At 39.4% G+C, this 27,809-nt stretch overlaps 1 protein-coding gene across 2 annotated transcripts in view; it reads left to right on the top strand.

The window, feature by feature from the left end:
• Window positions 1-14,661: 14,661 nt before the first annotated feature.
• vrk2 (VRK serine/threonine kinase 2) overlaps window positions 14,662-27,809 on the top strand; it is a 29,727-nt gene continuing 16,579 nt past the window's right edge. For both annotated transcript variants that reach the window (XM_042502075.1, XM_042502074.1), the window contains exons 1-8: window positions 14,662-14,787; window positions 15,770-15,904; window positions 16,272-16,327; window positions 19,999-20,068; window positions 20,856-20,943; window positions 23,203-23,311; window positions 23,547-23,639; window positions 25,244-25,376. In XM_042502075.1, coding sequence (XP_042358009.1) covers window positions 15,775-15,904; window positions 16,272-16,327; window positions 19,999-20,068; window positions 20,856-20,943; window positions 23,203-23,311; window positions 23,547-23,639; window positions 25,244-25,376 — 679 coding nt within the window. In that variant the 5' untranslated portion in view covers window positions 14,662-14,787; window positions 15,770-15,774. The remainder of the gene's footprint in view (window positions 14,788-15,769; window positions 15,905-16,271; window positions 16,328-19,998; window positions 20,069-20,855; window positions 20,944-23,202; window positions 23,312-23,546; window positions 23,640-25,243; window positions 25,377-27,809) is intronic.

The raw sequence follows: 27,809 nt of genomic DNA, 5'->3' as shown, positions 1-27,809 counted from the left end.
TAGTTTATTAATGTCAGAGACACTCCCCCATTAATCATATTATAACGCCCCTGAGTGTGCATGTGCTTGCAGTAATGTGTGTTCAAGCCTGTGCGTGTGTGTGTGTGTGTGTGTGTGTCTTTGCGAGTGTGTGTGAGCATATGCCTGGGTGTTTCTATGGGTGCCTGCATATGTACACGTGTGTGTGTGCGTGTGTGTGTGTGTGTGTGTGTACGGAGAGACAGACAAGTGTGCGGCTCTCCACCAGCAATAATATCGCATACATTTTAAAGGACCGTCATTATCGCCGTGGGTTACCCCGCGGCCCCCCATCACAAACCCCACAAACCATTTTCATTCCAAACTCATTAATATGCAAACTTATTCAAATGAGATTGTAATTAAGCATCTACTGAGTGGGAACCCTTTTCATGATAATTTATGATAAACTCCTCGCCACCTTTGATTGAGATTGATTTTTGGCGCAGGCAAGCCGACCTGAATACAAAGCTACACCTGAGAGACCTGGAGGGAGAATAACACTTTTAAAACAGCAAACTTATTTCATGGCTGATTGTGCCACAATCATCTTGGAGGAGTAACAAAGATCTATTTGAATAATGCATTCCCACTGTGCTGGCGATGTGCTCAGCCTAAAAAAAAATAAAATAAGAAAAAAAACCTTGGGCATATCTGTTCTTGGCATCGAGGTGACAAAGTGATGTGTGTGGATGTGCGTCTGTGTGTGTGTTTTATAATGGAAGGTAAACCAAGCATAACTCTGTTTACCCAGCATTTTATTGGAAGGATTACAACCTTTACTCACTGAAACTGACACTTTATGAAATATTATCAGCTTTTTATGTTCATTAATATGGCCTGTTGGGCTCATAGCGATCATCATTTTGTTTACCTTTACTTTGCTAATGACACTTTCCTGTAAAAGTCTACATTATATGTGTGCATTACAAAAACCGCCACAAAACGTTTGAGAAATCTGTGCATTAAAAGGATCACATGAGACACATCTCTTAAGTGGTGGTGTTTTTTTACAGTTTAGCTCCTTAAAAAGGTACCACCATAACTCACAAGAGACACGTTTTGAAAAAGAGTGGTCAGCAGTGGCTGAAATATCAGCACGTTCTCATACCAACTCATCACATGATGCCGCTCTGTCAGTGACCTTCTGCGTCTACTTATGATGTTTTAGATATCCTTCTCCATAGCTATTTATGCTCCAGGATGCTGTTACTGTGATGTCAACAAATGCACATGGTGGGATGATGCTACATGTTATGTTTACACAACATAAGCACCTAGCAACCAAAGCGGACAGTAATGATGGTTAGGATTAGGCAACAAATTCATGGATAGTTAGATTTCGATAAAAGAGTGCACATGTTCAGATGTAGAAAAAACACAATAAAATCACATCCACACAGGAAGTGAACTCCTGACTTCTGCATCAGAAGCAATAATTCATGGGACCCACTCACCTATAAGCACAATTGTGCTCTTGATATTACATCATTACTGACAGCATTATTACCTGACGCTGTCCTTTTGTGTTGTATACACACGCTTTCAGTTCCATCCAACCGCTTTCTCAAATGAAACTGCAACCAGTTTTGTCTGGATGGCCTCTCATCTGACGCTTTTCAGTCGTGTGCACTTTGGACGTGGAAGGTGACTTTTGGCGACACACATACTCCGAAAGCACACAGATAGAGCAGTTGTATCTAGTAAGTGCAGAGTGAGAATAGGCTGGAAATATCCTGACCTTTGGTTTTCATAATGCTTTTTCTTAATGTCTATTCTTATAGGGTATGCCAGCTCGTTTTTATTATAAAGTCGTCAAATAACACCACTTTTGCAGTGCTTTTGGCATAAAATCCCAATGCTCAAAGCCAGCTTACGCGACCACATGAGATACCTGGACAGAGTCAGCTGAGAGCTGAGGTGGACAGAACTGGTCACGGTGTAACGATAGAGCAGAGCACGCAGAATGGCATCAGGTTGCTGCCAGTAAAAACATAATAAAGGGCAGGCAGGAGGGCTGATGGCTGGGTCCAACAAACCCTGGACTTTCATGTGAGTGTCTGGGGGTTGCTTCCTGTCTGAATGTGGTACTTCAGTGTTTTTTTCTACACCTTACCATGCGCCTCCTTCCCTTAATCCTAACCATCCACACCACCATGTGCTTTTGCTGACATCCCGGCATTGGTTGCCATGTGCTTTTGTTGTCTAAACATAAAAATGTCCTGCATCATCCCACCATGTGCTTGTGTTGACATCATGATAGTGATATCCCAAAACATCAATTGCAGATGCAAAAGGATACCTAGAGCCTAATATGCAGTTGTCAAAGTACACCACAAAGTAACAATATGTGACAACTTGGGATGAGAACAAGTCGAATCTTATGAATTCAAATTTGGGACTTGATTCTGACTCGAGTCCCCCACCTCCTTATAACTCTGAAGGCAAACATGCATGCTTCAGTGACTAGCGGGTGAACAAAGTGAAGCATTTCACAGCAACAGAGACAAACATTTGGGTAAATTGTGTAAGTTATTTGAACTCATAGCAACTTTTTGCTAACCTTCTCACATGACAAACAGGACATTTACGCTTCTGTAGCATAAACAGTAGTCTGACTGTTTTATATATTTCATCATTTTCCTACTGATTTTACAGCTTTGTTGTTGACTTTTTTTTATATACAAATCTATCACCCTCGTAAAAACCCACTTTATCATCTGAAAGTATGATATCCACTTTCAGCCTAATCTAAAGTCCTCCTCAGAGCTGTGTGCGACTCACATCAGGATCCAAGCCCACCGTTTGGGAAACAGCGGTTTGGATGCAGATGGTAATCGCCTTGGTAATTAACACTATGCGAGTACCAGTGGGGGATGAAGAGAAGGAAGGCATTGTTGTTTGAGGAACAACATCAAAGACAAAGGTAGTCTCCAGCAAATGATAGTTGTGTAATTGCCCTGCGGTACCTGCGAGCCATATGACCGTACTCTCCGAGCTAGTTAGGAGCCCCAGGTGAGAGAACAGTAGGGCTGGATCTCTGTATCCCCTTTAGTCTGCGCACACACTCACGAGCACACACACCTGCATAAATTGGATAGAAACTTTCGGATCAACATCAGAGATCCTTTTGTATTTTCAAAAGTATATTGTTTATTGGGGTCAGAATGATTTAGGGGCGGGACTTGGGATGAAACAAAAGAAAAGTGAAGTGTTGTTTGTTTGTGCAACTGCAAACTCCAGTTAGCATAAAGAATAAATCAATAAACTCTCCTCTGCCAGCAGTGCTCCTTTGTTGTTGTTTCTTTCACTTTTTTTTTAGTTTCCAAAGGCAGGTTTGTGTTGGACGCTCGGTGCTGCTGTGCGGAGCATAAGTAGGTGAGTCTTGTTAGTGTGAATGGCTCACAGGCCGGCAGCCTTCCTCCTGTTTGTGAGGTTTGTAAAGAGGCTTCAGGTGTTGACAGACAGACGCACAAAAGTGAATCAGAGCACAGTTTTTTCAGACTCTATATCTATATGTGTAGTTTTATATATATAATATTTTACTTTTTCCACATTTCATCCTTATACTGATGTCCTCCATGCCTCAGAGTCATTCAGGCTCCCCTACTTCACATATTTGTGGGAGAAAAGGAAATATTTCCTTGAATGTGCAGACACTCTCGAGATTCAAGAGTTATGCCAACACGTTCTTGACTCATTGAACTTACATTTTTTATATATGTGTCATGCAGTGCATGCCACTGTAAACTACTGGTCATGAAAGACTCAGTAAGGCCGTAGCACTAAAATCCCTGAGGGTTTTGAAATAACCAAGGTTGTGTTAAATGCTTAGAAAGTTACCTTTTCATCTGTCAGGAGTGAACTTTATTTTAAAAGTTACATAGTTTCACTCTAAACGATCTCAAGTCTTGAAGTTGAAAAGTGCTTAACATAATGCTATTAAAAATAGATATGGGGATGTAATACCATACTATATTCATGGAAAATATGCCTGTAGACTGACAAATGACATACACTTTTCTTGACTGGAAAACAAACTCAAAATCCAAGCTCCAACAGCATTCTCTCCTGTAATGCAACACTATAAGGATCATTCAATTATTCTCCTTCTGGGGCACATAACATGTACATTTGGTGTCTGAACTGTTTAATATCTCTGTTAAAATAGCAATATTGAAGCAACCCAAGTTAAGTTAATGATGGCTCTAGTGCATCATTAAGCCAAAAAATCTTGTGTACACAAAGACAGTAAAACATTTTTAAGGTCTGAATCCTTAAGTCAATAAAGTTTACAGTATTTAATGTAAAGATGGTCACGCATCTTCACTCCCTCCCCCTGTACAAAAATGAAGCCAAAATATCCCTAATATGGCCACTGCCATCTTTTACTGGTGATTGTATAATGGATATTACTATATGAGCTCTAGAACACTTTGAAAAACCATTGTCTGTAAATACAGTTTATCGCAGCATTGATAAATTCAAGGTAATGCTTCCCCATGCAAAGTGACACCGCCACTTCTCTGGGCCTGATCTCATCTGAGATGGACTGACACACAAAGTAGAAAAGGGTGCTGTTGTCTGATGAGTCCACATTTCAAATTGTATTTGTAGGTAGGAACCATGAATGTTGAAAGGTACATACAGGTTTTGGAGCAACATATGCTGCCATCAGGATGACATATTTTTTTTACTGCTTATTCCAGCAAGAAAATGAGCCACATTCTACATGTTACAACAGTGTGGCTCTGTAGTAAAAGAATGCAGGTAGTAGACTGCTCCATCAAACGTGAGATGCATTTTAAAGCACAGCAACGGAGGCCTTGAAGTACTGAGCAACAGAAGAAGTTATAAATCAAGCAAGAGTTCAACATTTGGTGTCCTCAGTTCCCAAACCCTTACAAAGTGTTACAAGAAAATGTGATGTAGCACAAGGCAAACATGCTGCAGTCCAAACTTTTTTGGTATCTGTTGCAGTTCAGAATGAGTGTTTAGGTGCTTTTGTTTTTGTTTTTAAGACATTAAGGTTTATCTGTTTGAACATTAAATATCTTGTCTTTATACTGTATTCAACTGAACATAGGTCAAAAACAGATGTTTTTACACAGTACCCCAACTTTTTTTTTTTTTACAATGGGGGTTGTATATCCTGAAACAAAGCTCAGTAATACAGCGTGTGTGTGTGTGTGTGTGTGTGTGTGCATTCTTACTCTATTCTTGTACTATTTGCAGACTTAATTCCCAAACTGGATTTTAATTTTGTCTTTGAGCTTTTGTATTATAGTTGCTTTTAATAGTAGATTTGCTTGTAGCAGAAATTAAGTGCAGTAACATTGGCCTAATTAAAAAAGGCCCATGTAAAGCCTATTACATTATTATCTACTGACACAGGTAAACATGTCTCACTTATGACTTTATCACTTAGGTTAACTAGGTTGCTTGTGTTAAGGACTGAAATCTATTTCCATATTGTAAACCTAACCTGCTTTGTGCTGAATAATATCTGAATTCTGTCTTCTAAGACCCCCTTAGGAGCATTTAGAACACAGGCGATGACACGTGGTTAAAATTACTTGAAGCCAAAATTAGCCGTGCTGTGTGTTGTTTGCTGGTGATTAATGGCTCTTAAAATCCCTTAAGACCAATAAAGGATAACGTTAATAAGCTGCTTGAAGAGTCTTTCAAACACAAGAAAACATATGAAGTTTTATGTTTAGTGTTCTTCAACAACTTATATAATTCTACAAAATAAACAAATGCAGTGTCAGGAGTTTTGTCTATAAAGAGGATGCTGAAGCTGCCCATTTACTTTAAACAAGTCAGCAGAATGTAAATATTATCGTACTACTTATTCATCTATTTAATCAAGCAAAACGAAATAATTAGACACCATAAATACAGAATATGGTTAGTACAAAACAAATTATATTCCAATAATTTCAGAATTGAATTGTGTACCACCCTATTAATGTGTAATAATAGGTTGATGTCTATTAATTCACTTTTCAAAATCAAGAGACATTACAATTCAACCTAAAATTTCTTTGAAATCTCACAAGAGTTTCATGGTATGACATGTGGACACACATACAGAGTAAAATACTTGGACGTCATTGAATACTGCAATTTTCTTCAGACTCATTATTTTTACAAACTCTCAACCCTGAGAGTACAAAGAGGGTACTGATGTGATGTGTGACTGCTTTGTCGAATAAATACAGCAGTGACTGAAGTCCATGGACTGCCAGACAAAGCTTCAGAGAAGAATGATAAGTAAAAAGAGGCATGGTCAAGCCATGGTTTTAAAATGTACCCAGTCAATGTGAGACAGGGAGGCTGATGAAAAGGGCCTCAAAGTTTCTTGTGTATTTTCTCACCTCTTTTCTTTCTGTCTCTCTTTGTCTTCTGCTTAACACTGGACTTGCTGTTGCCTTGGCCAAGGTCATCCAAGTTAATGCATTGAACTGTGAATGTGTCAAGTGCTCGATGATTTTGTACTGGGCACAACAAAGGCAGCCAAGCCGATGCTCTAACCTTCCATGCTCCAGATAACACAATTGTCCGACTTTCTCTTTTTACTTTTTCTTCATGTGTGCAGGGGAATGCAGATTGATGTTGATGTCCAAAGCATAGTCTGTATATAAAGATGGACAACATAACAGTTCCCCCAAAGTGTGGCTTTTCAATTTCAGTTTCCCCCTGGTGTTTGTCTGCAGTATAGGTCATAGAGCCCCTCCATGTTATGACATCCCAAAGATGGTGTCTGTTTCTGAAAGTAGTTCTCATCACCCTGATTTCCACCGCTTGCATGTGCTGTTGTGGTGATTTTATTGTAGAATTGATCCTCACTGGTTGTTTATGACAAGGCTATAAGCTGAACTGACTCCAATGCAACATTTTAATTGATCGTCATCCCAGCCAACATTTTTATGTGTGGTCCATGTGGGCTGAAAAATGAGCCTTATATTGGACTGTCCATGGGTAACATAATGCCAAATGCCCACATGGGTTGGTTCACTGGAAGTGGGTATGGGTTCACAATGGACATTTTATCTGGGGCCCACTTGGGTATACCCACCTATATGGGCAACTGGCATGGAGTAATTATGGGGCCCGTGGAAAATCTGTCATAGGGCCGATTTTTAGCCCATTTACTACCCGCATGGGCCCCATATACAAATCTTGGCTGGTAAATGAGGACCTCTACCAAAAATAGTCAAAATAATTCTTAATTTTCAAACCTTCTTCTAAACACCCAGTACTGCTTAATAGGTTCATCCGGTTAATAAACACTGGATGGAAAACTCACAAGTGCTTAACCCTTTGAAACCTGGATCAACATCAGTTTTCTTGTACAGCGTTCAGATGTACAAGGGGACAAAAAAAAGTTTTTTGTTTTTTTTTTTGTTTTTTTTTTAAGAGTGGAGGGTTATCCAGAAAAAAATAGAGGAAATGTCCCAAAAACTTCATTTATAAATAGAATAATTCTATATTTAAAATTGTGTTTCAGAAAAAAAAGATACAATATAACAAATAAATACTTATGTATTTTATTTTCAGCAATTTCTCTCAGGTCATTTTTTGTTTTAGTTTTTTGTTTTTTATTTTTATTTATTTATCCATTTTTAGCTAATTTTCTTGTAACTGTTTTCACTATTTTTTTGTTAATTTTTGGGCCATGGCTTGTTAAGTTTCTCATTGCCTTTTCTCATGTTTTTAAAGGAATTCTAACCGATGTGCTCAGCTTTCAAGTGGTTAAACAGTTGAATTCATTGGAGGGTGGCTGCTGAGCAGCCGCAGATTAGCGGAAATGAACAGTCGTAGCATTGCACTGCAAATCCAGATGTTCATCTCTGTTCATGCAGCGCAGCCTCTTCAAAACAATGTTTGCACGAAACAGAGCAAATTACAGTTAAACAGCTACATGTCTCCAATTTCCACTCGCTGGGCCACATCAAGAAACGTAAGGACTAAATGATGTTTGGTTTGGGGTTTTACATTTCAATTTAGCCCCAGGCCTGGAAGCCATTAAGGCCTAATCTGAATCCTGGTCAGTGCTTGCTCCCTGGAGCAGAAAGTATGGTTTTATTAGCATCAAATCATACACAGTATATTGAGAACGCACGCACACACACACACACACACACACACACACACACACACACGCACACACACACACACACTGGCATTAGACCCAGCCCACATCCAATGATGGTGAAACAGCATCTCATTACTGGCCATTAGATTTGTATTACTTTCATTTGAACCGGCAATACATCTCATATTCATAAACGGCACAAAGTCACAACATGAAATAGTGACACAGCTGCATGATAGGAGCTGAGAGACAAGGCCAGGAACAAATGATTCATAAAATGAAACCGTTTGAAAATGTAGTTTATGATACAAGGGGCAGGATGTTCATAATTACTGACAAAATGTAATGTAATTAAACACATACATTTTGAGGGAATTTTGTATTTTTTTTTATTGGCACCAAAATGGATAATTTATATGAGTGGGTAACATAGAAAAGAGGGCAAAGAGAGTGAAACCCACCTCTTTGGCACGACGTCCATACTAAGTATCTCTTCCTGATGGACACAGCACATTAACTGGCTCATTATCAGCCTCCCACCATATGGACTCCGGCCGGTGTGGGTCAGAACGGCAGCCGCCCCGATCCACGGCCCCCTAATTAGGACAATTATTCCATCTCCATCATGAGGGCCAGTTACACAAAATGGTGTCGCGCCCTCGTCGTGATTGGTGTCACCAAGCCCAGACTATGAGAGGTGGCGAGAGGAAACAGCGGTGTCGTTCGGCAGGCACCGCCGAGCTCACAGAGCAATTACCCCGGGTGAGAGGTGGCAGAGTTGGAGGGGAGTGGGGGAGATAGAGGAGAGAGAGCAGGAGAGGTAGAGGGCAAGTGGAAAGAGAGGAGACAACAGACAGCAAATGGGAGAGCGATGGAGGGAGGCGAGGGTTCAAACCTGGACCACAGCGAGAGGTTACAGTATCAATGAAGTTAACATTGGTGACTTTTGGATCGATTTGGGTGTGAGGCTGTACAGCAGTTCCCTACTGGACAAGGACAACAACTTTATTTAGTCAGTTAACCTCCATATGATTGGTTCCATGGAGTTAAGAGTCTCTTTTAGTGGAGGACTGGTTAAAGGAACAGTTCAACATTTCAGAGAATATGCTGCAAAGGGAAACAGCTAGACTGGCTATTGACATATTTGAGAAAACAAAAACAAATACCAACAACATTTATCATGGCTGTACCTTCTTCAAAAAACTAACTTTATAAAACTACCTCCAAGCACAGGTAGCAGATGCACTCGGTTAGCATCTCCTCCCAAATTGTCACATGTTGCCGCTCTGTCAGTTACCTTCCGCGTCTACTTATTATGTTTTAGGTATCCTTCTGTGTCAGCTGTTTATGCTCTGGGATGCCGCTATCATGATGTCAGTAAATGCACATGGTGGGATGATATCATGGTGGGATGATATCATGGTGGGATGATATCATGGTGGGATGACGCAGCCTGTTACTGTTATGTCAACAAATGCAAATGGTAGGATGAATCCGCATGGTTTACACAACAGCACATGGCAACCAACGTGACCATCACAGTGTTAAGGTGTAGAAAAAAACAAACCTCACATCCACGCTGGAAGCAATTGCCAGAATCCCACATGAAAGTCAGTTGGTTGTGAGGACACATCTACCTCCTCACCTGCCTGCCCATAGGAGTACTCATGCTACATACTCATACTCATGCTCTATATTACATTGCTGTGTAATCTGTAGCGTTTTTGCCTGACTGTCCTTCAGAGTTTCATGCGCATGCGACCAGATTTTCCGCCTGAACATGTTGTATGTGGACGCGCCCGGTTCCATCCAGCCGTCCGCCTGCATATAAAAACAACACTGGTTCTGTCCGGGCATGTTCTCATCTGATGCTGTTTGGCCAAAGTTCTGGTTGGACGCGGAAGGCGGCTTTAGCTGTCGAGCTCATATGGGAAAGGCACTGACAGAGCGGACACATGTCACAAGTGTCCGCTCTGTGACATGTGTCCGCTCTGTCAGTGCGGACACATGTCACAAGTTCAGTGTGAGAACGGGCTTGAAATATCTTGACCTTTGGTTTTCATAATGCTGTTTCTCTCCGTGGGCCTGGTTCACAAGGCATTCTGTCATAAATTAATGTCTATACTCATAGGGTAGGCCAGCCCATTCTCATTCCAAAGTCACCAAATACTGCGGCTTTTGCAGTGCTGAGATACTGATGCCAAAAGCCACCTTTCGCGTCCACATGAGATGCCACTGAACGGCGTCAGCTGAGAATGCAGGTGGACAGGAATGGTTGTGGTGTTATTATACTCCTGCAGTGGACGCAGGACAGCGCCAGGTTGAAACACTGCCGGTAAAGGTGTAATAAAGGCTGAGAGCAGACGGATTTGACGAGTTCAGAGTGAGAATGGACTGCAGGGACTAAACAAAGCATCTTCCAGAGCAACAAAACAATACAAGGAACTGATCGGCATGTGTAAAATCAAAGGAGGTGTCTGCCTTACAGATACAACAGTCCTAAATAGGGACAATAAAAAACAGGTATAAGGACACCTTGCAGGTCTGTATTACCAGCAAAAAACATATTAATACCATACCTGAACTGATGATGCACACATTTTTAAAGAGAGGTTAGGGAAGGACGGTGCAATTAAAAGCGTTCCTGAGCCAATTAAATATAAGTTCAGCTAATAGCAGGTATTCAAACACCATAGGCTCCATAGTGCAATAATTGGGCCACATTCATTGTAAGTGTTGCTCCATTGATCTTCAGACAAACAGCGTACATGACTTAGAGCTCATCTTCAATCCAAAGCAGACCCGCTTCTCCCCCAGTTTTCCTTATGACTACCTGATGTTCAACCAGTGATGTTTTTATTTTCTTCCTTTCATAGCAGAATCCTTGAGTCTTAAATTAGGCCCTGAGGGTGCCTGTAGATCGATAGGCTCACTGCAGGTGCACGCCGACAGGAACAACAAGAGAAGGCATTTTCCCTCTCCTTTCATCGGAATAAAACAAGCTTGATTGGGAGCGATGAGTGGGGAGAAATGGTGCGAGTTCGTGTCCACCACTGGCTCCAGCGTTGTATTTGTTCCTGCAGCCTGCGTTCATTAGCCAGGCGCGGTATTGACCATGTTGTACAGCAAAACGGAGATCAAGCTGGGTTACAACAGGGACGCCTGAATTCCTGAAAACAAACTGTTATTGATTTGTTTGAGTAAGTTGAATAAGCAGTATACAAGAGGCTGCTTTGAAGGCCCCAATTCCATGTCAGAATCTAGCACCACCTCTACTTCCATTTTACTGCACGTTGCTGCTAACACCAGCTGCCCCTTATTGACGATTTGGAGTATTTATGCATAGGTGGAGTACACTTTAGTACTGAGTGCAACAGGGGAGTACTGGGATCTGTGTTAAACTGGAAATTTATAGATGACACCCTCAACACCCTGGAGGCTGCCTGATAACTTTCTACAAGGCTGATACACAGGAGGATACCTCATAAAACTGAAGTCATCTATAACATCAATATAAAAACAAGTTCCCCTTTTGCCCAACATTTTTATGCATTGTGGGTTAAAATCAATGTTTGGTCAATGGTATTTAACTTTTTTTTAATTCACATATTAAACATCAATTTTTGATCACATTTAAAGTGTAATGTAAAATCATGTTATGCTGTTCATGTAGAATGACGTAGATTAAATATAGAAATACAATATATAAAATATATATTTTTAAAAATTAATACTATATAAAAATATAAATACACTGGAAACAGCTATCAGCCTCTTGTTTAATAATGGTTTCTGTATCCTCAAGGATACATTGCCCAGATAAGGGTATAAAGTCAACAACAATCAGATATACTTATCTTTTGAGGTCTATTCTCTATAGGTAATTGATAATATAAAGGTGTGAAAAATGAATTGCTGTTTACTTTTTTAATGATTGTTTTTCTGCTTGATGGTACATCAAATTTAGAGGCAGCGACACCAGTTTGCTTCACTGCACCATATAAATTCTTTACACTACTAACCACAACAGGATATTGATAGAATATTAATACTGATAGGATATTGATATCACCTTAAAACAGGAATTAAATGTTTTGTTTATAAACGTTAATAGGTCTTTGTTTATTCAAAGATTAGATTTGTGTTCAAAAGTGTTCAAAATATAATTGTAAATGACAATTGTTCTTTTTTTCACTTTTTAAAAAAAATATTCTATGCAAAACATGAAAGAAAGTAGCAAATTAATTGTTTACAAAATATTTAAAATGTTGGCACATGAACTATTCAATAAAGGGGAGAGTGTATAATTTATACCCTATATGGGCAACATATCTCTGGAGATACAGACTGTAATTTGGAAACTAAAAGTCAGATTTGAAAAAAAATGTAATAAAAATCCTGAAATCCTGTTATTTCAGCTTACATTACATAGATTAAAACAAATAGCAATTAACCAACCATTTAATAATGGCTAACTAATTTTCCCAAATATTTATATGTGTCTGCCAATTTAAGGGTTAAATGCTCTTAGCACTAAAATGCGACTAATCTTCTTTGTAGCTTCCATGTTGCTCCCACTTTACAGCCTAAAGGCACATGAACACCTAAGATGTGAAAAAACTAGATTAATGAGTTTATTGTATGGGAATCATTTGCTCTGTAAAGCACGCTGATCCACCGCTCCAGTGGCAGGGACATTTCAGTAATAATGAGACCTTTAAATAAAAAATAAATTTTCAGTATTACTGAATAATTAAATGAATGAATGCATTTTTATGCAGAGGCAGACTTCATATTGCAAGTGAAGGACACAGCCCAGCAACAGTATTTATTGTATTCAGAGAGTAAAATGACACTGGTCAATAAAAGCACAGTCTCTGCTATTCAAATGTCTCTGCGTGACATTTCTTTGGACCATTTATTAATATTTGGTTGGTATATTTTTTAATGAAAATACCTTTATCACAAGAGGTTAAATCATTGTTGTGTTATCTTTGTGCTTTTGAAAATACCATAGAACAGAACCAAATACCATAACTTTACACACTGCTGTGGCAGCTTGATTTAATTTAGGGACATTGACATTGAGAAAAAGCATTGTGCTGAGAACTGTTATGCTAATGTTAGTGATCATAATGATTTAAAAGCAACCACTGAATGGAGCGTGATATAACATACCATGCTTTTGAATAACATTTTAGCTACTTGAGAAATAAAGATGGGTTATCAAAGGGAAAGCTAATTGCTGATACTTGGTTAAACCCAGTGACTCCTCTATGGCTTATATTAAAGTCATATTAAAGTTCTTTCTGTCTTTTCGCCAAGAATAACATATTCGTTTATCATTAGATTACAGTGAACTGTTACAGTGCCGCTGGCCTCAATAATAGGATTAATCATCCCTCTGGCTTGATAAACAATAGATCTATTGACATATATCATGGGTTCTGGTCAAAGTTTGCACAAATAGAGATAGAGTAAACAGAGTTTAGTGAACAAACTCAAAATACAGATGTAAACCCACCACAACGTGTGTAAATCAACAGATAATGGCCCTGTGCACAGCTATAAGGTCACTTATCTTCCAGGGTGCTTAGCTGGAGCAGGAGAAATGCAGCAGGTGAGACGGCATCAAGTTATTGCTCTGCAATTTAGAATTAAGTCTCAAGTCTTTGCACTCAAGTTCCAAGTCAAACTCAATAACTTTGAGTTTTGTTATTAACCTAAAGAAGAACCTAAATACAGTTAACCCTTTGAAACCTGAGCAAATTAGCTGGATTTCTTTAAATATTTGGAAAGAATATTTTCAAAAGATTAGTAAAAAGTTAAAAGAAAATTACCTGAAACTAGCCAATAAATAAATAATAAAGACAAGTTTAAAAAAGAAAACAGAAAAAGACCCAGACAGTGCTAACCCTTTGAAACCTAATAATAATAATAATAATAATAATAATAATAATAATAATAATAATAATAATAATATAATGATATTGTTTTCTTGTTATTTTCCCCTTGTTCATTAATGATTTTAATGATTTTGAAATAAGGATTATTTGGCTCAGCTGCTTTTATCAGCTACTACTTCACAGACTGTCCTTCTATTCCAATTAATGCCCTTACAATTATGATTTTTGTTAAATCTGGATAATATATTATATGTCTTTATGTAAACAGTGCTTACTACTGTATATTGCTTTTATTCATAGATAATCCATGAGAATGTTTTACCTGTATTATTATTTATTAATTCATTTTAATTTTGTTTTTACAAAAAATCAAACAATTGATGAAGGTATCAGGTCGTAAATTAATCCCATGATTTGACATAAATGCTGAAGAGCTCGCATTTCATTCCTCAGATAATAAAATACACGTAAGCCAATCGAATTGTCAGCGTGAGTGCGTAACACTGCATATGCCCTCCTTTACTGCTTCCCTATTGGCTACTGGGTTGTTAAGAAAGTTTTCTCGCTGACTATTGGCTGTGCGGGTGAGCGGGAGGGACAACTTTTAGGAAGTGATGAGGATTTGTTTCTGTTTCCTACCGGGCTAATGGCTAAGAATCGAATGCTGAGGAAGACTGAGAGTTGCTGTGAAGTTTAAAACAAAAGTTTGTCGAAATATTTCTACAAAAAGGCTCAACTGACGACGTCGGACTCCCTGTGGAGGTCGGTGTGTAATTTAGCATGTGACAGCTAACATGAAATCATATAAAAGAGCTACTTAAACGCTAAGTTAGCTGCTAGTTGCATCTACTTCAGTTGTCTAAACGATTCTCTGCCACCAGTTATTCGAAACCGTAACTGCCGCTTGTCATCTAACGGCAGCGTGTTTAACTAACGGTGCTCGCTAGTTTTATCTTCAGCAGTCCAGGTATTTCTGCTGCCACTGTTGTGTGTCCTGTAACTCAATTAAATAGACGAGTTATCTGCAAATTTGAATAGACAGATGGACATTCTAGACATTCAGATGATCCTGGAGAAGACAAACGACATGCAGTTTGATCAAATTCTGTCTCATACACAGGACAAGAACACAACTTCCCAAAAGACCAGGCAGTGAACAGCTACAGTCCTGTGCTTCTGCTCAGGGACTGTTCGATATTATTAAACGATGGAAGAATGTTAAATATTTTTTTAGCACTGTGGAGGCTTTTTTTGGCTCACAGTATGGACATATGGTGAAGGGAGGGTCAATTATTTTCCCAAATCATTCAGGGAGGCACAAGGAAAAACATTTGTAGCTTGGTGAGGGTAAAGAAATACAATAAATAAATAAATAAAGCCCAGCCACCCCCCTCCTCTGATAGGTAAAGAACTGTCCCCTATTAAGAAATCTTCTGTCAGATTTACTTTTTAAGACAGCAGAATTGTATATTGTGTTTTTCTTTAACTTATAAAACATAACAAAAGTGGCAGCATAAGTACAGAGCATGTTGTTCTAGCCAGGACAGGTGTTTTTTAATTTTTGTTTCATTTTGTTATTTGATTGAGATGAGTTAGGCCTTAGAGGCCTACAGTTGTGTTCAGAAGTTTCGTATCACAGCCGCATTACAATATGTCAGCTTAATCAGTTTTGCATATTTCCCTAGAATATAAAATGTTTGTTTTTCTAATGTTTTCTTCCACATAATTCCTGAAACTTGCACAGTTGTCATGGCACCACCAAAAAAGAGGGCGTTACCCAAACCACTCCCAGAGGGCTTTGTACTGACGGACACTGAGAAGAAGAAATGGAGGCTGGGGAAAATCATAGGTCAAGGTGGCTTTGGACTGATCTATCTTGGTAAGAGAGAACACTGTGTGATGGCACACCTACTCACGCAGACACACACCCTGTTTAATCACACTCTGTCACACAAGTATGTACACGCATGCAGATTAATAGAATAACTTCCTGTCTCTCTCCGTCACACTTTGTTTTCTGGACACACTCTGATTGGCCTGTTTTCTCTTGATTTTGAAAGCTGTTCACAGATCAGACTGCTGCAAGAATTTTGACTCTTCAACTTGTATTTCATAACAGTTTTTTTACCCCATTAATCTATAAATACCTCTCAAATCAGCAAAAGTCCCAACATTTATACTTATGTATAATACTTGTAGCCTGCATTTTGCCTGATCATTCCTCAATGTCTCCTGTTGTCCCAAAGCCTCCCATGATGTGGACAGACCTGTCTCAGCAGACACTGACTTTGTCATAAAAGTGGTGAGTACACTGTGCTGCACACAGACAACCTGTTCATCTGAAAGAGGACCGATTATATTCATTTTCAGGTTCTTGTATTTTAAACTAATAGAACACATTTACATGCTTTAATGGGCCAAAAATACATTATTTTCACACCTGCATTCACCCTCTGTCTAAGGATGCTCCATTTTAGCATCTGACTCTTAAAGGCCCCTTCCAAAAAAGCTCAGTCTGCTCTGACTGCTCAGCATTTGGGTCTTGTGTATCTCTGCATCGTTTTGCAGCCCAGTAATAGCTGTAACAGGAATTAGCAGCACTTCTTAAAGAGAAAAATTGCCAATAAATGCTGTTAAAAGGGACTGGACATGTTAAAGCGGGAATATGTTCTGAAATCGTGATGAAAATCACAACAGCAGTGACCAAGTTAACATGTTTTTCTGGTGTTTGCGTTTAGCTCCATGTGGCAGTTTAGGCTATGTAATGTAGTAACATGCCTGGAGCAGCTGACCATATAAGGAAATCAGGCACATGATGATGTCATGCTGTAGCCACAGTAAAAAAACTATTTGGAAACAGACTGTTACAGGGATTACTGCTACATAAATTAACCTCATTATTTAAAAATTTGGCCACGGTTAATATGAACATCCTATTTGTCACTATTTATGAGACGCAAAATACGAAAACGCATAATAGGTCTGCTTTAAAGTACACAATAATGCTTTTTCGAAGTGTTGTGTGGACTTTAAGATGCTCCTCTTACTACTCTCTGTGCTGGAAGCAGAAATTGGCTGCTACCATGGACAATAACGCATATATAAATTCTTTACGGCAAAGACGTGTTTCTGCCTTTTTTAGTTGCTGCTTCACCTAACATCACGTTATTTAGTTTGGAGTCACTGTGCCGAAGCATGTGAGAAAAGTGCAACAAATGATGACCAAAATAACTTTTGACAACATAGCAAAATGGAACTTTATTAAGTGCAGTAGTTTTGTTTAGGAGAAGTGGACTATCCTAAACCAGCATAGATGTGTTACACAGTCACTTGTTGCTGGATTGTAATGTCCACTTCCCCTTCTAGGTTACTTGTTTGGGGTAGCCTTCAGGCTAATAGGCAAATGATGGCTATGTGGATGGAGTGACACTGACTGCAGTGGCAGGTTTATTTTATGCATTTGACTACTTTTAGATTCAAACAAGCAAATTGTCATATGCACCTTTTTGTGAAAACGACATATAATTTCTGCTGATGCTTATTTGAGGCTTCAGCAGTTGTAGTGATTACCTCTATCCCTCTTTGCATTGCTGTATTTGCACCCTTTCTCAGCAAAGTACAGATCTCAGGCCAAATAAAAGATGGAATTTCATGCTAAAATGTTTTTTTTTCAATTAAAAAAGAAAAAAAAAGCTTTTAAAAATAATTACTACTGGCCCAGGCTAAGCAAGCAGTAGTTCAGACCCAGACCCAAAAAAGTGTTTAAACAATGCAGAGGGCTACGTTCACTCCAGCAAGTTCATACTGAGTATCAGACACCAAAGTGTTGCACAGTGAGCCTGTTTACACTTGGTGTTAACATGCATCTTTGGTTATCTGATCACAGGTTCATCTGGTCACACGTGGCATTAATATGCGTCTCCACATGGATCTCGAGTGACCACTTGTGATTGGACCTCATTTCCCCACTGTATATGCAAATAAAGAATGTGATCTTAAAACCCATTGAGGACACATTTAGTGCATTCACACCTGTATTAAAAAAGCTGTCCAGTTTTGATCTGATCATTCAGGACACATGTTAAAACTAGCAGCAAATAGGGCCAGTGATTTTAGTATTTCCCTTAGAATTAGCATTTATCTGTGGTGGTAGCTGATGATGGGAGGAAGGGCAATTATCAAACTTTCCATTTTTATGCCTCCGGTGATAGCTGAAGCCAGAGGCATTATGTTTTTGAGTTGTCTGTTCGTGGGTATGTACATATGTCCGGTGCATTCTTGTGAACGCAATATCTAAAGAACACTTCAAGGAGAATTTCTTCAAATTTGACACAAACATTCACTTAGACTCGAGGATGAAGTCATTCGATTTTGGTGGTCACCGTGACCATGTCTGTCTCATTCTTGTAAATGAAATATCTCAAGAACATCTTTAGGGATTTTCATTAAATTTGACACAAACGTGGATGAACTGATAAGATTTTGGTGGTCGATGGTCAGAGTCACAGTGACCTTGCAATCGTCTTAATCTTGTGAAAGAGATATCTGAAGTTTCCTCAAAGTGGAAGTGTCCCCTTGGAATCAACAATGAAATGATAAGAATCTGGTGGTTGAAGATCAAAAGTCAAGGTCACTGTGACTTCATAAAACATGTTTTTGGCCATAGATTAAGAACCTTGGATGCCCACCTTAAACTGTGCTGATTGAGTTAATTATCTGTGCTGATGGGGGGAAGATGTGTGTGAAGCGTACATGTTTTCACAGACATGGCTGTAAACCGAAAGTGCAACTTGAGTTGTGTGCAGAGGCATGCAAGCATGTAGCGGTTTGTATCTACTTCCTTCTCATGCCTGTGTGTCCCTTTGTATCATTCTGTGTCCCCTCTCTAAATTTTGAGGTTTTAATGGGTCCATTAACACATTGCAGGGGGAACTCTTTGTGAGTTCCTTTTTTTCCTCAACAGCTGTTTGTGGTGTTTGAGTTGCAGGGGTGGATTATTGATCTGTTGATATGGTCAGTGCTGATCAGATCAAAAGATAAGAGGATCAGATGCTGCAGAGTAGACTAGAAGCACACTTTTAGACCCAGCGCAATGAAGTTTCATTTTTACTGCTCCTGATGTTCTACTGCTCCATCTGCGCCCAGAGTGCAGAGTCCAGCTCCAAAAATAGAAAAATTAATAAGTGGTGGTACATGTCGTTATCATGCTGGGCCACCACAAAATAAATTAATATGTGGGAAAATCTGGTTTTATAATACACTGAGACAGGATTTCACAACTATGGAAAGGCAATGAAGACGCCAGTGACCAAAGTAAACCAAAAATGGGACCTTAAATGTATTTGACTGCCATTGCGCTGAAAGTTGAGCCTGGTTCAAGTTCTTTTAGCAGACGACACTACGCTTCTTGGGCTGGACTCTTTCAAATATATATTTCAGCTGTTTTTTTTTTTTTATGCAAGCCCCTTTAAATGAAGCCTGGTGAGGATGTACCTGTCTTTGTTGTGTTCTTGCATACAATATTGCCTACTGTAAATTATCTAAAAATAAATTGCACTTGAGGCTGTTAGTGGCCCCCGACCCACTCAAGTACAATTAATTGCACAAGTAATTATGCTTACATTTGTTTGCAAGGTAATTTGGCTCTCTCCTTGCACCAGAAGGTAATGTGGTATATATTTACTGTGTACATGTATTTACATCCTTGGTTGAAGGAGGGAAAACAAAAGAATGAGAGAAGGATTTTCTTTTCACTTAATCAAATCAAAATGAAATGCCCTTTGTTAAGATGCCGTGAACCATCCATGTATTTGAATCATCAGTCTTTGAATCAAGAGAAGAGAAAGCTTGGGACACTAACTTCTCACAATCAGTGTTATGTATGCTAAGACATGTTTTGACATTTTTGCCACGTGTAGTGCTTCTTTAACCCGCAATAATAAAACTGTTAAAAATGTGCACTTTTCTGTGCAGGAGTACCATGAGAATGGCCCCCTGTTCTCGGAGCTCAAGTTCTACCAGAGGGCAGCCAAAGCGGAGAGCAGTGAGTAGCACCACCCGTCCAGCGTCCCGGCAGCTCACTGGAGCACGAGTGTGTTTGACTGATGAAGTGGCCGCAGACACAGAGGCTTTGCCGCCTGCAGCACAGTAATTAATAATAAGCCAAAGCAAACATGCACCTCAGTGGCAGTTAGCCCCCCTCTCCGCGCTTGTCTGAGCTCTCCAACGCCTTCATTTGGAGAGGTGTGAGAGAGAGGAAGCCACTCACACGTAATGATGCCCGGGCCTCCGCTGAGCCCCTGACCACCTGCCAGTCTGGTTGAGCGCCAGTCAGGCCAGCCGCCATCGAGCCCTGAGCCAGGCCCACTGCTTTGTCTGGGGCCTCTGTGTGTGTGTGTGTGTGTGTTTGCAGTTGTGTGTTTGTTCCCTCAATACTTTAAGATTGATATTTGCATGCACGCATTATTACTCTTACAAGGACAGATTGGAATTCTGGACAAAATATTTGCCTACTTTTTCTGAGAGTTTTAGGGCTTTTGTTTAGGCTCCTCTTGAAATGTTAGACTGGGGGTCGGTCAAGGTTACAGAATGATTAGACACTAAAATTGTTGGAAGTAACATCAAAAGTTTTTCTAGTTGCCAACCATTCTTTTCAGACTAACTGTCAGAAAAACTGCATGACCCCAGGCACCTTTCTCAACACACCATGGTGGTTTTGAGTTGAATTTAGTTGTTGGTTTGACTCCTGTAATTCTTTTCAGGCACCACAGGAGTGTAAAAGTTTTAAACACTCATTGAAATAATTATCCCTTTTCCAATTCTTGTTCCAGTGCAAAAATGGAAGAGAAGCAGGAAACTGGACTTCCTGGGCATCCCAACATACTGGGGATCAGGACTGGCGGAACATAATGAACTCAGGTATTGACGGAGTCATCACCTAGTGGACAACATGTTCTCAGATGATAACTGTTAGACTTGGGTGGTATATAATATTTCATACCTTAATACCTTACTGAAATTTCACTGTGGTATACAGTATGTGACAGGAAAAGTGTGCACAGTGCAGTTATTCAGCGGCACAGTGGCTTAATGGTCAGCACTGTTGCCGTACAGCAGCAAGGTCCAGGGTTTAAGTCCTGGCCAATCCAGGTCCTTTCTGTATGGAGTTTTCATGTTCTCCCTGTGTCTATAAGGATTTCCGCGGGTTGCTCTGGTTTCCTCCACCAAAAACATGTATATTATTAGTGCTGCTCACTGCGCCGTAGAGGATGGCTCAAATACAGAGGACAATTTGACTGCACACTGTATATGTAACAAGAAAATATTCCTCTTCAGATTTTCACAAAATTCACATTAGAAACCCACAAATCCGACTTTCGGTTATGGAAGACTGACAAGGCTTATTCACCTCATTAACTCATCAGAAAACACACTTAATTCAAACTTGAAACAAAACTCACCGAAACCGTCTTGTCACTCTTGCTATTATCTAGACAGTAAGTCCACTATTCCAACAATCAGATGTTGAAAACATGCTGTCATTCCCCACGGCCTCTCTCTGCCTGCTGGCTGCCAGCTGTTTACAGTCCTGTACCTTCTCCCTCCACCACTAAGTGTCGCTGTGTCTTTCAGCTCAGCCTTCTGTTCCACCAGTAGAGACCAGAGACTGAGCTCAGGTGGTGCATGCTGTGCACTACATATGACTTTAATAGAAAGAGAAGCGCCTACAGGCCACTTCAGACTTGACAACATAAACATTCTAAATGGGTCCAAGTGTATGTCCCGTTGGATTGATTGTTAATGCAATATCTGACAGGAAGTAAACAGGGACCAAAGGTTTTGCTGTAGCAACAGAACAGCAATGAAACGATCCGTAATTATGACAGTATTGATTAACATACCTTCAAGATTACTAAATACCCCGTAAACCATGATACTGCTCAAACCTAATAACTGTAATCCATGTCTGCTCCATTTTGCATTTAAAAACATCAGAATTTTCTCTGTTTTTTTATTGTATTGCTGTGGATTTATTTCTAATATTTTGCCCCTTAAAATGGCATTACTAATCAAATGGACAAAGTTGTGTCTGTAGCATTTGGAGAATATATCAGCAGGTGCAAAAAATAATAGCAGGTTCTTTAACATAAGATCTGTATCTGTATCCTATTGGGATAAGAAAAAAAGCCATTAATATAGGTGAAAATGTGTTGATGTTTTTGTTTTTCATGTTTTAGATCAGATAGATTCTGGTTTCTAGAATGAAATGTATCCATCTATCAGCCAATCAAAATGTTCAAAGGTTGGTTGTGCTATCCTCGGAGTGTATTTGTCTGCTTTTCACTCAGGTTTCAAGGCAGCTGAGTGAGAGGAAGAAAGCTAACTTTCAAGGCTAGTTTTTAGTGGCCTGCCTTTGTGTGGTTCTATTGACCACAAGTGAGAATTTAACCAAAGATCTTCTTATCCGTTGACTCATCCTGTTACAGATATTTTTTTGTGTTTTTACCTTGGAAGGAGGGATTCAGAATGAGTTCTGGAGTTCAAACTTTCACATTTCATGCTTGTCTGTCTTGCTTTTACGCATCTTGTTATTATATATTCTGTATGTTTAACTGACTTTAATTGACTTTGTTTTTGTCTCTGTTAAACGTTCGAGTATTGTGAAAAGCGCTCTATAGATAAAATGTATTGTTATTATTATTAAACTTTAGTATTTATTTTCCAGTATGACACACAATAGTTCTATGTCTGTAAATATATAGTGTATTTAACATGTAGATCAGATTTCATACTATTTTTTTATCTTAGTTCAGAAGTGTGTACGTTACAAATGTTAGACTTTACACCTTGGTAAAGCTTGGTAAATAAAACATCCTTTTGAAGCACAGAACATTAAAGTCATTTTGACTTCATTCCTCCTTTATCTACGAGGGAAAAGATGCAATTTTTGATGAAATTCCTTCATAGCATTAACGGCAAGGTTGTTTCAAACCCTGTAATTTCTGGATGATAAACGTCTGATTCCTTTGATTCCAAAACCTTTGTCTTTGATGCACCTTGCTTTTGTAATATTCTCGTCAGAATATATTAGAATATATTTTATCAGAATTTAGTTAATGGGATGTTATTCAGAATTAGTCAAAAAAGATGTAAACCTCCTGATCTTTTACCACTCAGGTATCGTTTCATGGCCATGGACCGACTGGGCAGTGACCTTCAGAAAGTCTGTGAGAGCAGCGGAGGTCGACTGAAGAAGACCACCGTTCTCTGGCTGGGTCAAGGACTGGTAAGATTATCTTTATAGAAAACATGCAGACTCTGTTTTATTCAATGTTTGTGGACTGTTGTATGAAGAAGCTCGATGTAGTAGGGGCCATTTATAAGATAACAACCCTTGTTTACCATAATGGGAACAAAGCATACCTCTGACATTGTACATTCACTTCCGTGTCATTTTAACTTCCTCATCATAATTGTCATTCTTGTTTATCTGTGTGTTCTCTGTGTTTGGCCTGGTTTAGGTGGACGTATTAGAGTATATTCATGAGAACGAATATGTACATGCAGACATTAAAGCTGCCAACCTCATGCTGGGTTTCAGAGACCCTGAACAGGTGAGTCCACTGTAGGTCTCTGATTATCTGATTATGCTGCATGTGCACAGTATGAATGTCCAGGGCTGTACCCGAGTTACAATTTTGCCAGTCGAATACAAATATTTGAAGATTTGTTTTTTTCTTCATATAAGATTTTAAAGTTTGAATGGGACTCTGTTGGATGTACAGTGTGACAGGGGCATTCATGCAATAAAGTAAACTGGTCAAATGCCCAAACGACGGGTTGCAAATGTGCAACATTTTTATCAAACACTAGATATTAACAAAAGCCCGAGACTGTATGGTATTAACGGTGCGGTCTCTCTCGCCCTCCGTGTTGCTGCCTGCATGTTTGCAGCTGCTTGCTGCTTTGTAAACTTGCTGCTTTGCTTTGTAAACTGTGTTATTTAAGGGTGCTATATAAATAAAGTTCTTCTTCTTCTTCTTCTTATTATTATTATTATAAAAAAAGTAGCGTGAAAGTCAAGAGCGCTCACTCCACAGCAAAATCAGGGGACCAAAATGTCTCCCTAAGTACACTGCACAGCACGTACATTTATATGATGTTAGAAAAAGGCAAATAACTGTGTTAGTCTTACTAAAGCTGGGCTTTTAAAATACATGTAAACATGTTAGTCTGACTGCAATTAAATTTCTTGGAACATACACACCCAGATAATTTGATTAGAAGATGAGCTATTCCAGCAGAAAAACAGACTACTTCAGATACCTCAAAAATAAATACCCATTATATTTGAGTATTTGCTCCTCTTTACCCTCCACAACAGCTGATGGAAGCAGCGGTATACAAGAAACTCTGCCATTTAGTGGAGTAAAATGTCAGTTTTTCTCAGTGAGAGTCTGGTGTTTTTGTTATAACAGCTTCAAAGCCCTGTCAGTTAGGGCTGTATTACAACAAGGTAAACCCGTGAAAATATTCTAAATATAGCATAGGCTACACTTAGGCTGATACTGATTTTTTAGGTGGCTTAAATCTAATTAGTGACAGCAGAGTTTGCACAGCGCTGTTTGATTATATGTACAGTATGTGATGCAGCATTTCTCGACCCCAAAGTTATTGTAAATATACAGTAATGATTTTGATTAGGTCTGTATAAAAGACTGTATAAATAATATAGATATATAGCAATTAGCTCAAAAACAGCATATCTCCACCCGCTGTGGTGGAGTCGTACCTACTTCCGTCAATAAATCGATTCTCCCTTGGTGCTTGTATGCTGGGACAAGGACAGTAGTCCAATTAAATGGCCTAATCGAGGTAGTTCGACTAAACTGTGCATGTAAACTTACTGGGTTACAAGCAAAAGAAAAAAGATGACTGCTCAACTTGAAACAGTCTCAGTCAACTGAGGGGTACCCAACTGATGATTCGCATCTCTGACTTTCAAGTGACAGCCCTAGTGAGGTCTGCTTCTTTCTTCAGAAAATACACTTTATGTATGTAATGCAATCAAGGTCTATATTTCATCATGCAAATTATGCCCATAAACCAAATGGTCGGTTAACAGTGATCTGTTTTGATGAGAATTATGCAAGAAAGAACAGCATAAAGTCACTTTATGTGATTGCTCAGTAATTCCTAATGTGTGTGTGCCCTGTAGGTCTTTCTCGCAGACTATGGGCTGTCCTACAGATACTGTCCTGATGGAGACCACAAAGAATACAAGGAAAACCCCAAGAAGGGACACAATGGAACCATCGAATACACCAGCATCGATGCTCACAAAGGAGTTGGTAAGCCCTTCAATTTTTAAGTAGGTTTAGGCTTGAGAGAAAAAAAAAATCCACTAAAACTAAACTAGTTGATAAAAAGACATTATGTGCTGCAGTGATCACAAAGTGCTGCAAACTTCATGGGCAGTGGAGTGAATTCTTTCCTCGTGGATGCAACCATACAGCTCAAATCCTCCTAAAACCTACACTCGGAGAATCAGTTAGCTGGTATCTGTAAGTGTGTGTCTAGTAAAACGGCGCACACATACATTTGTTTTACATGGAAATAAGGTCTCTATACAATGGGTTTAACTGTGTTCAGTTAAAGTTGGGTCAGGCAGCTTTGTTTGGCATCATTGGCCAAAAATCCCAAAATAAACTTTGAGCATATTGCACTTCAAGTGGTCTGAGAGAACACCAGACTTCTGCACCTCCTTTTGGTTTTGTTTTCAGTTTTGGAAAATCTAAAATGCGATGAGAGAAATTCGATTTTCATGAAATTTGTCTCGTAAACAACTGAAAATAATTCAAAAAGAACAAAACAACAAAGACAAAAGTGTGAGTTGCTTGACTGAGAGTGTGTGTGTGATATATGAACAGTAAGAGCCCAGAGCAGAAAGCAAAGTCCAGACTCCGGTCTGGATCCACACTGGACCCAGCCCACACCTCACATTAGGAATGCAGTAATACAATGTGAGTGTAGGTTTCCTGCTTTGAAAAAAGAAAAAAAGTTTTATACTTATCAATAAATTGTTAATTTTGTAGAAAATAGTCTATTTGGAGATCAAGCTGAGACTAAGCCTTAAAACTAGTTATGATAGTTTCCTTCTTTGACATCGATGTCATGTCGACGTTGACAGCCAGCCATGACTTTTAAGTCATTACCTGTCAGAGTTCAAGTGTCGGTTAACAGGCGTCCATTCAAAATTAACAAGTTAGTTAACAGCTAACGATTGTTCACATTCTGTCCTGTAGGCACGAGAAAGCGAGACTGTGGCGTTTCCTGTCAGTGTACATTACGTCATCATTGCGGTGTGGATGTCACTATCCAAATGTGCAAAGAAAAGAAAAGTTGATTAAGAAAGCAGAGTGGACAGAGAAATATGCGTTCATTTTGCTGCAACCCAGCATGAAGCCCATGTGTTTGATTTGCACAGAGACAGTTGGAGTTGTGAAGGGTGGAAATGTAAAACACCACTATGACACAAAGCAGATATTTCAAACAGCAATAACCTCAGAATACAGAGGTGAGGACAACAAAACTTTGACACTTAAACTCTTCCTGTGAATCAACAAACAAGTTGTTTGTGAGATCTATGACACAGAAAGAGAGGGCGACTGAAGCCTCTCTGTGTGGCAAAGACGTATTACCTTATCACCAATCTTTCCGGACCTCTGGCCTTGAATAGAAATCAGATTCCCTTGAATATTAAGTTTGGCCTAAAGGGTAGATTTGAATTTTTTGTAGTCTGTTTTAAAAGGATACTCATGTCATATTTATATTGAAGGAGTTGTTGATTCAGTCACTTCCACCATAGTCCTTTTTTTGTTTCAAAAAGTAGTCAGTCTTTCGAGTCGGGGTGGATATGTCGCAGTGGGTGCACTTCTGGAACAAAACATGACAATTAACCTACACACAACCATCATGACAAAGACACCCATTAATTTGTCTATCTTACACCTGATTGTATTATAAAGTGTGGGAAGAATGAAAAGTATTCACATGTTTCGCTATTTAGGTATTTTTACCGTATCTATTATAATCCTACAATAAGCTCTGTCCTTTAATGTGTCAGTCTTTGTTTGTCAATGCATGTAAAAGAGTCTCGTCTTTCCGCCCTGCCGCCCTCTGCCTCCCTCGTCTGATATTGGGAACACATTAACTGGCAAATTGCCTACATGCTCCCTCTCTTCATTGACCATCGATTCTCCATCCGCAGCCCCTGCTGAATTCCCCGGTACCGTCTCTGTTTAACAATTCCCTAATTAGCTGAAGTCATAACCTGCATCGTGTATTCATCCCCCATTAATTAAGGGCTTTGATGTTTGGTGAGAGGGAGGCCCGAGCCACAGATAACCTCCGTGAGCTCCACGCCGACCAACTCCACTACCCCTCCAGTTCGATATTTTGAGTTAGCGTGGCTCAGACTGCCTAATCGCCGCGGTAGTGTTTCAATCAACTCGATCGATAAGTAAAGGAGGGGCAGAAAATGTCCTGTCAGCAGTAACTATCAAATGGAAGCCATGTCAATTTTAATATGATTTTGAAAAAATGGGAGAAAGGTGAGCTGCAAAAACTGTGATACACCTTTTTGCTACTCTGAATGATTGTAGAGAAAGCATCCAGCTTTCCACCAAGTCCTCTAACTGGAGCTACAAGAGTATTGTACGCCTGACTGAGTTAATCGCTGTTAAAAACACAGATCCATGCCTGTTTTACAGCAGTGCTTCAAA

The sequence above is a fragment of the Plectropomus leopardus genome, chromosome 15 (assembly GCF_008729295.1).
Source record: "Plectropomus leopardus isolate mb chromosome 15, YSFRI_Pleo_2.0, whole genome shotgun sequence".
NCBI classification, from domain to species: Eukaryota; Metazoa; Chordata; class Actinopteri; order Perciformes; family Serranidae; genus Plectropomus; species Plectropomus leopardus.
The sequence above is the reverse complement of the archived record's forward strand: the minus strand, read 5'-3'. Positions and strand labels throughout refer to the sequence as shown.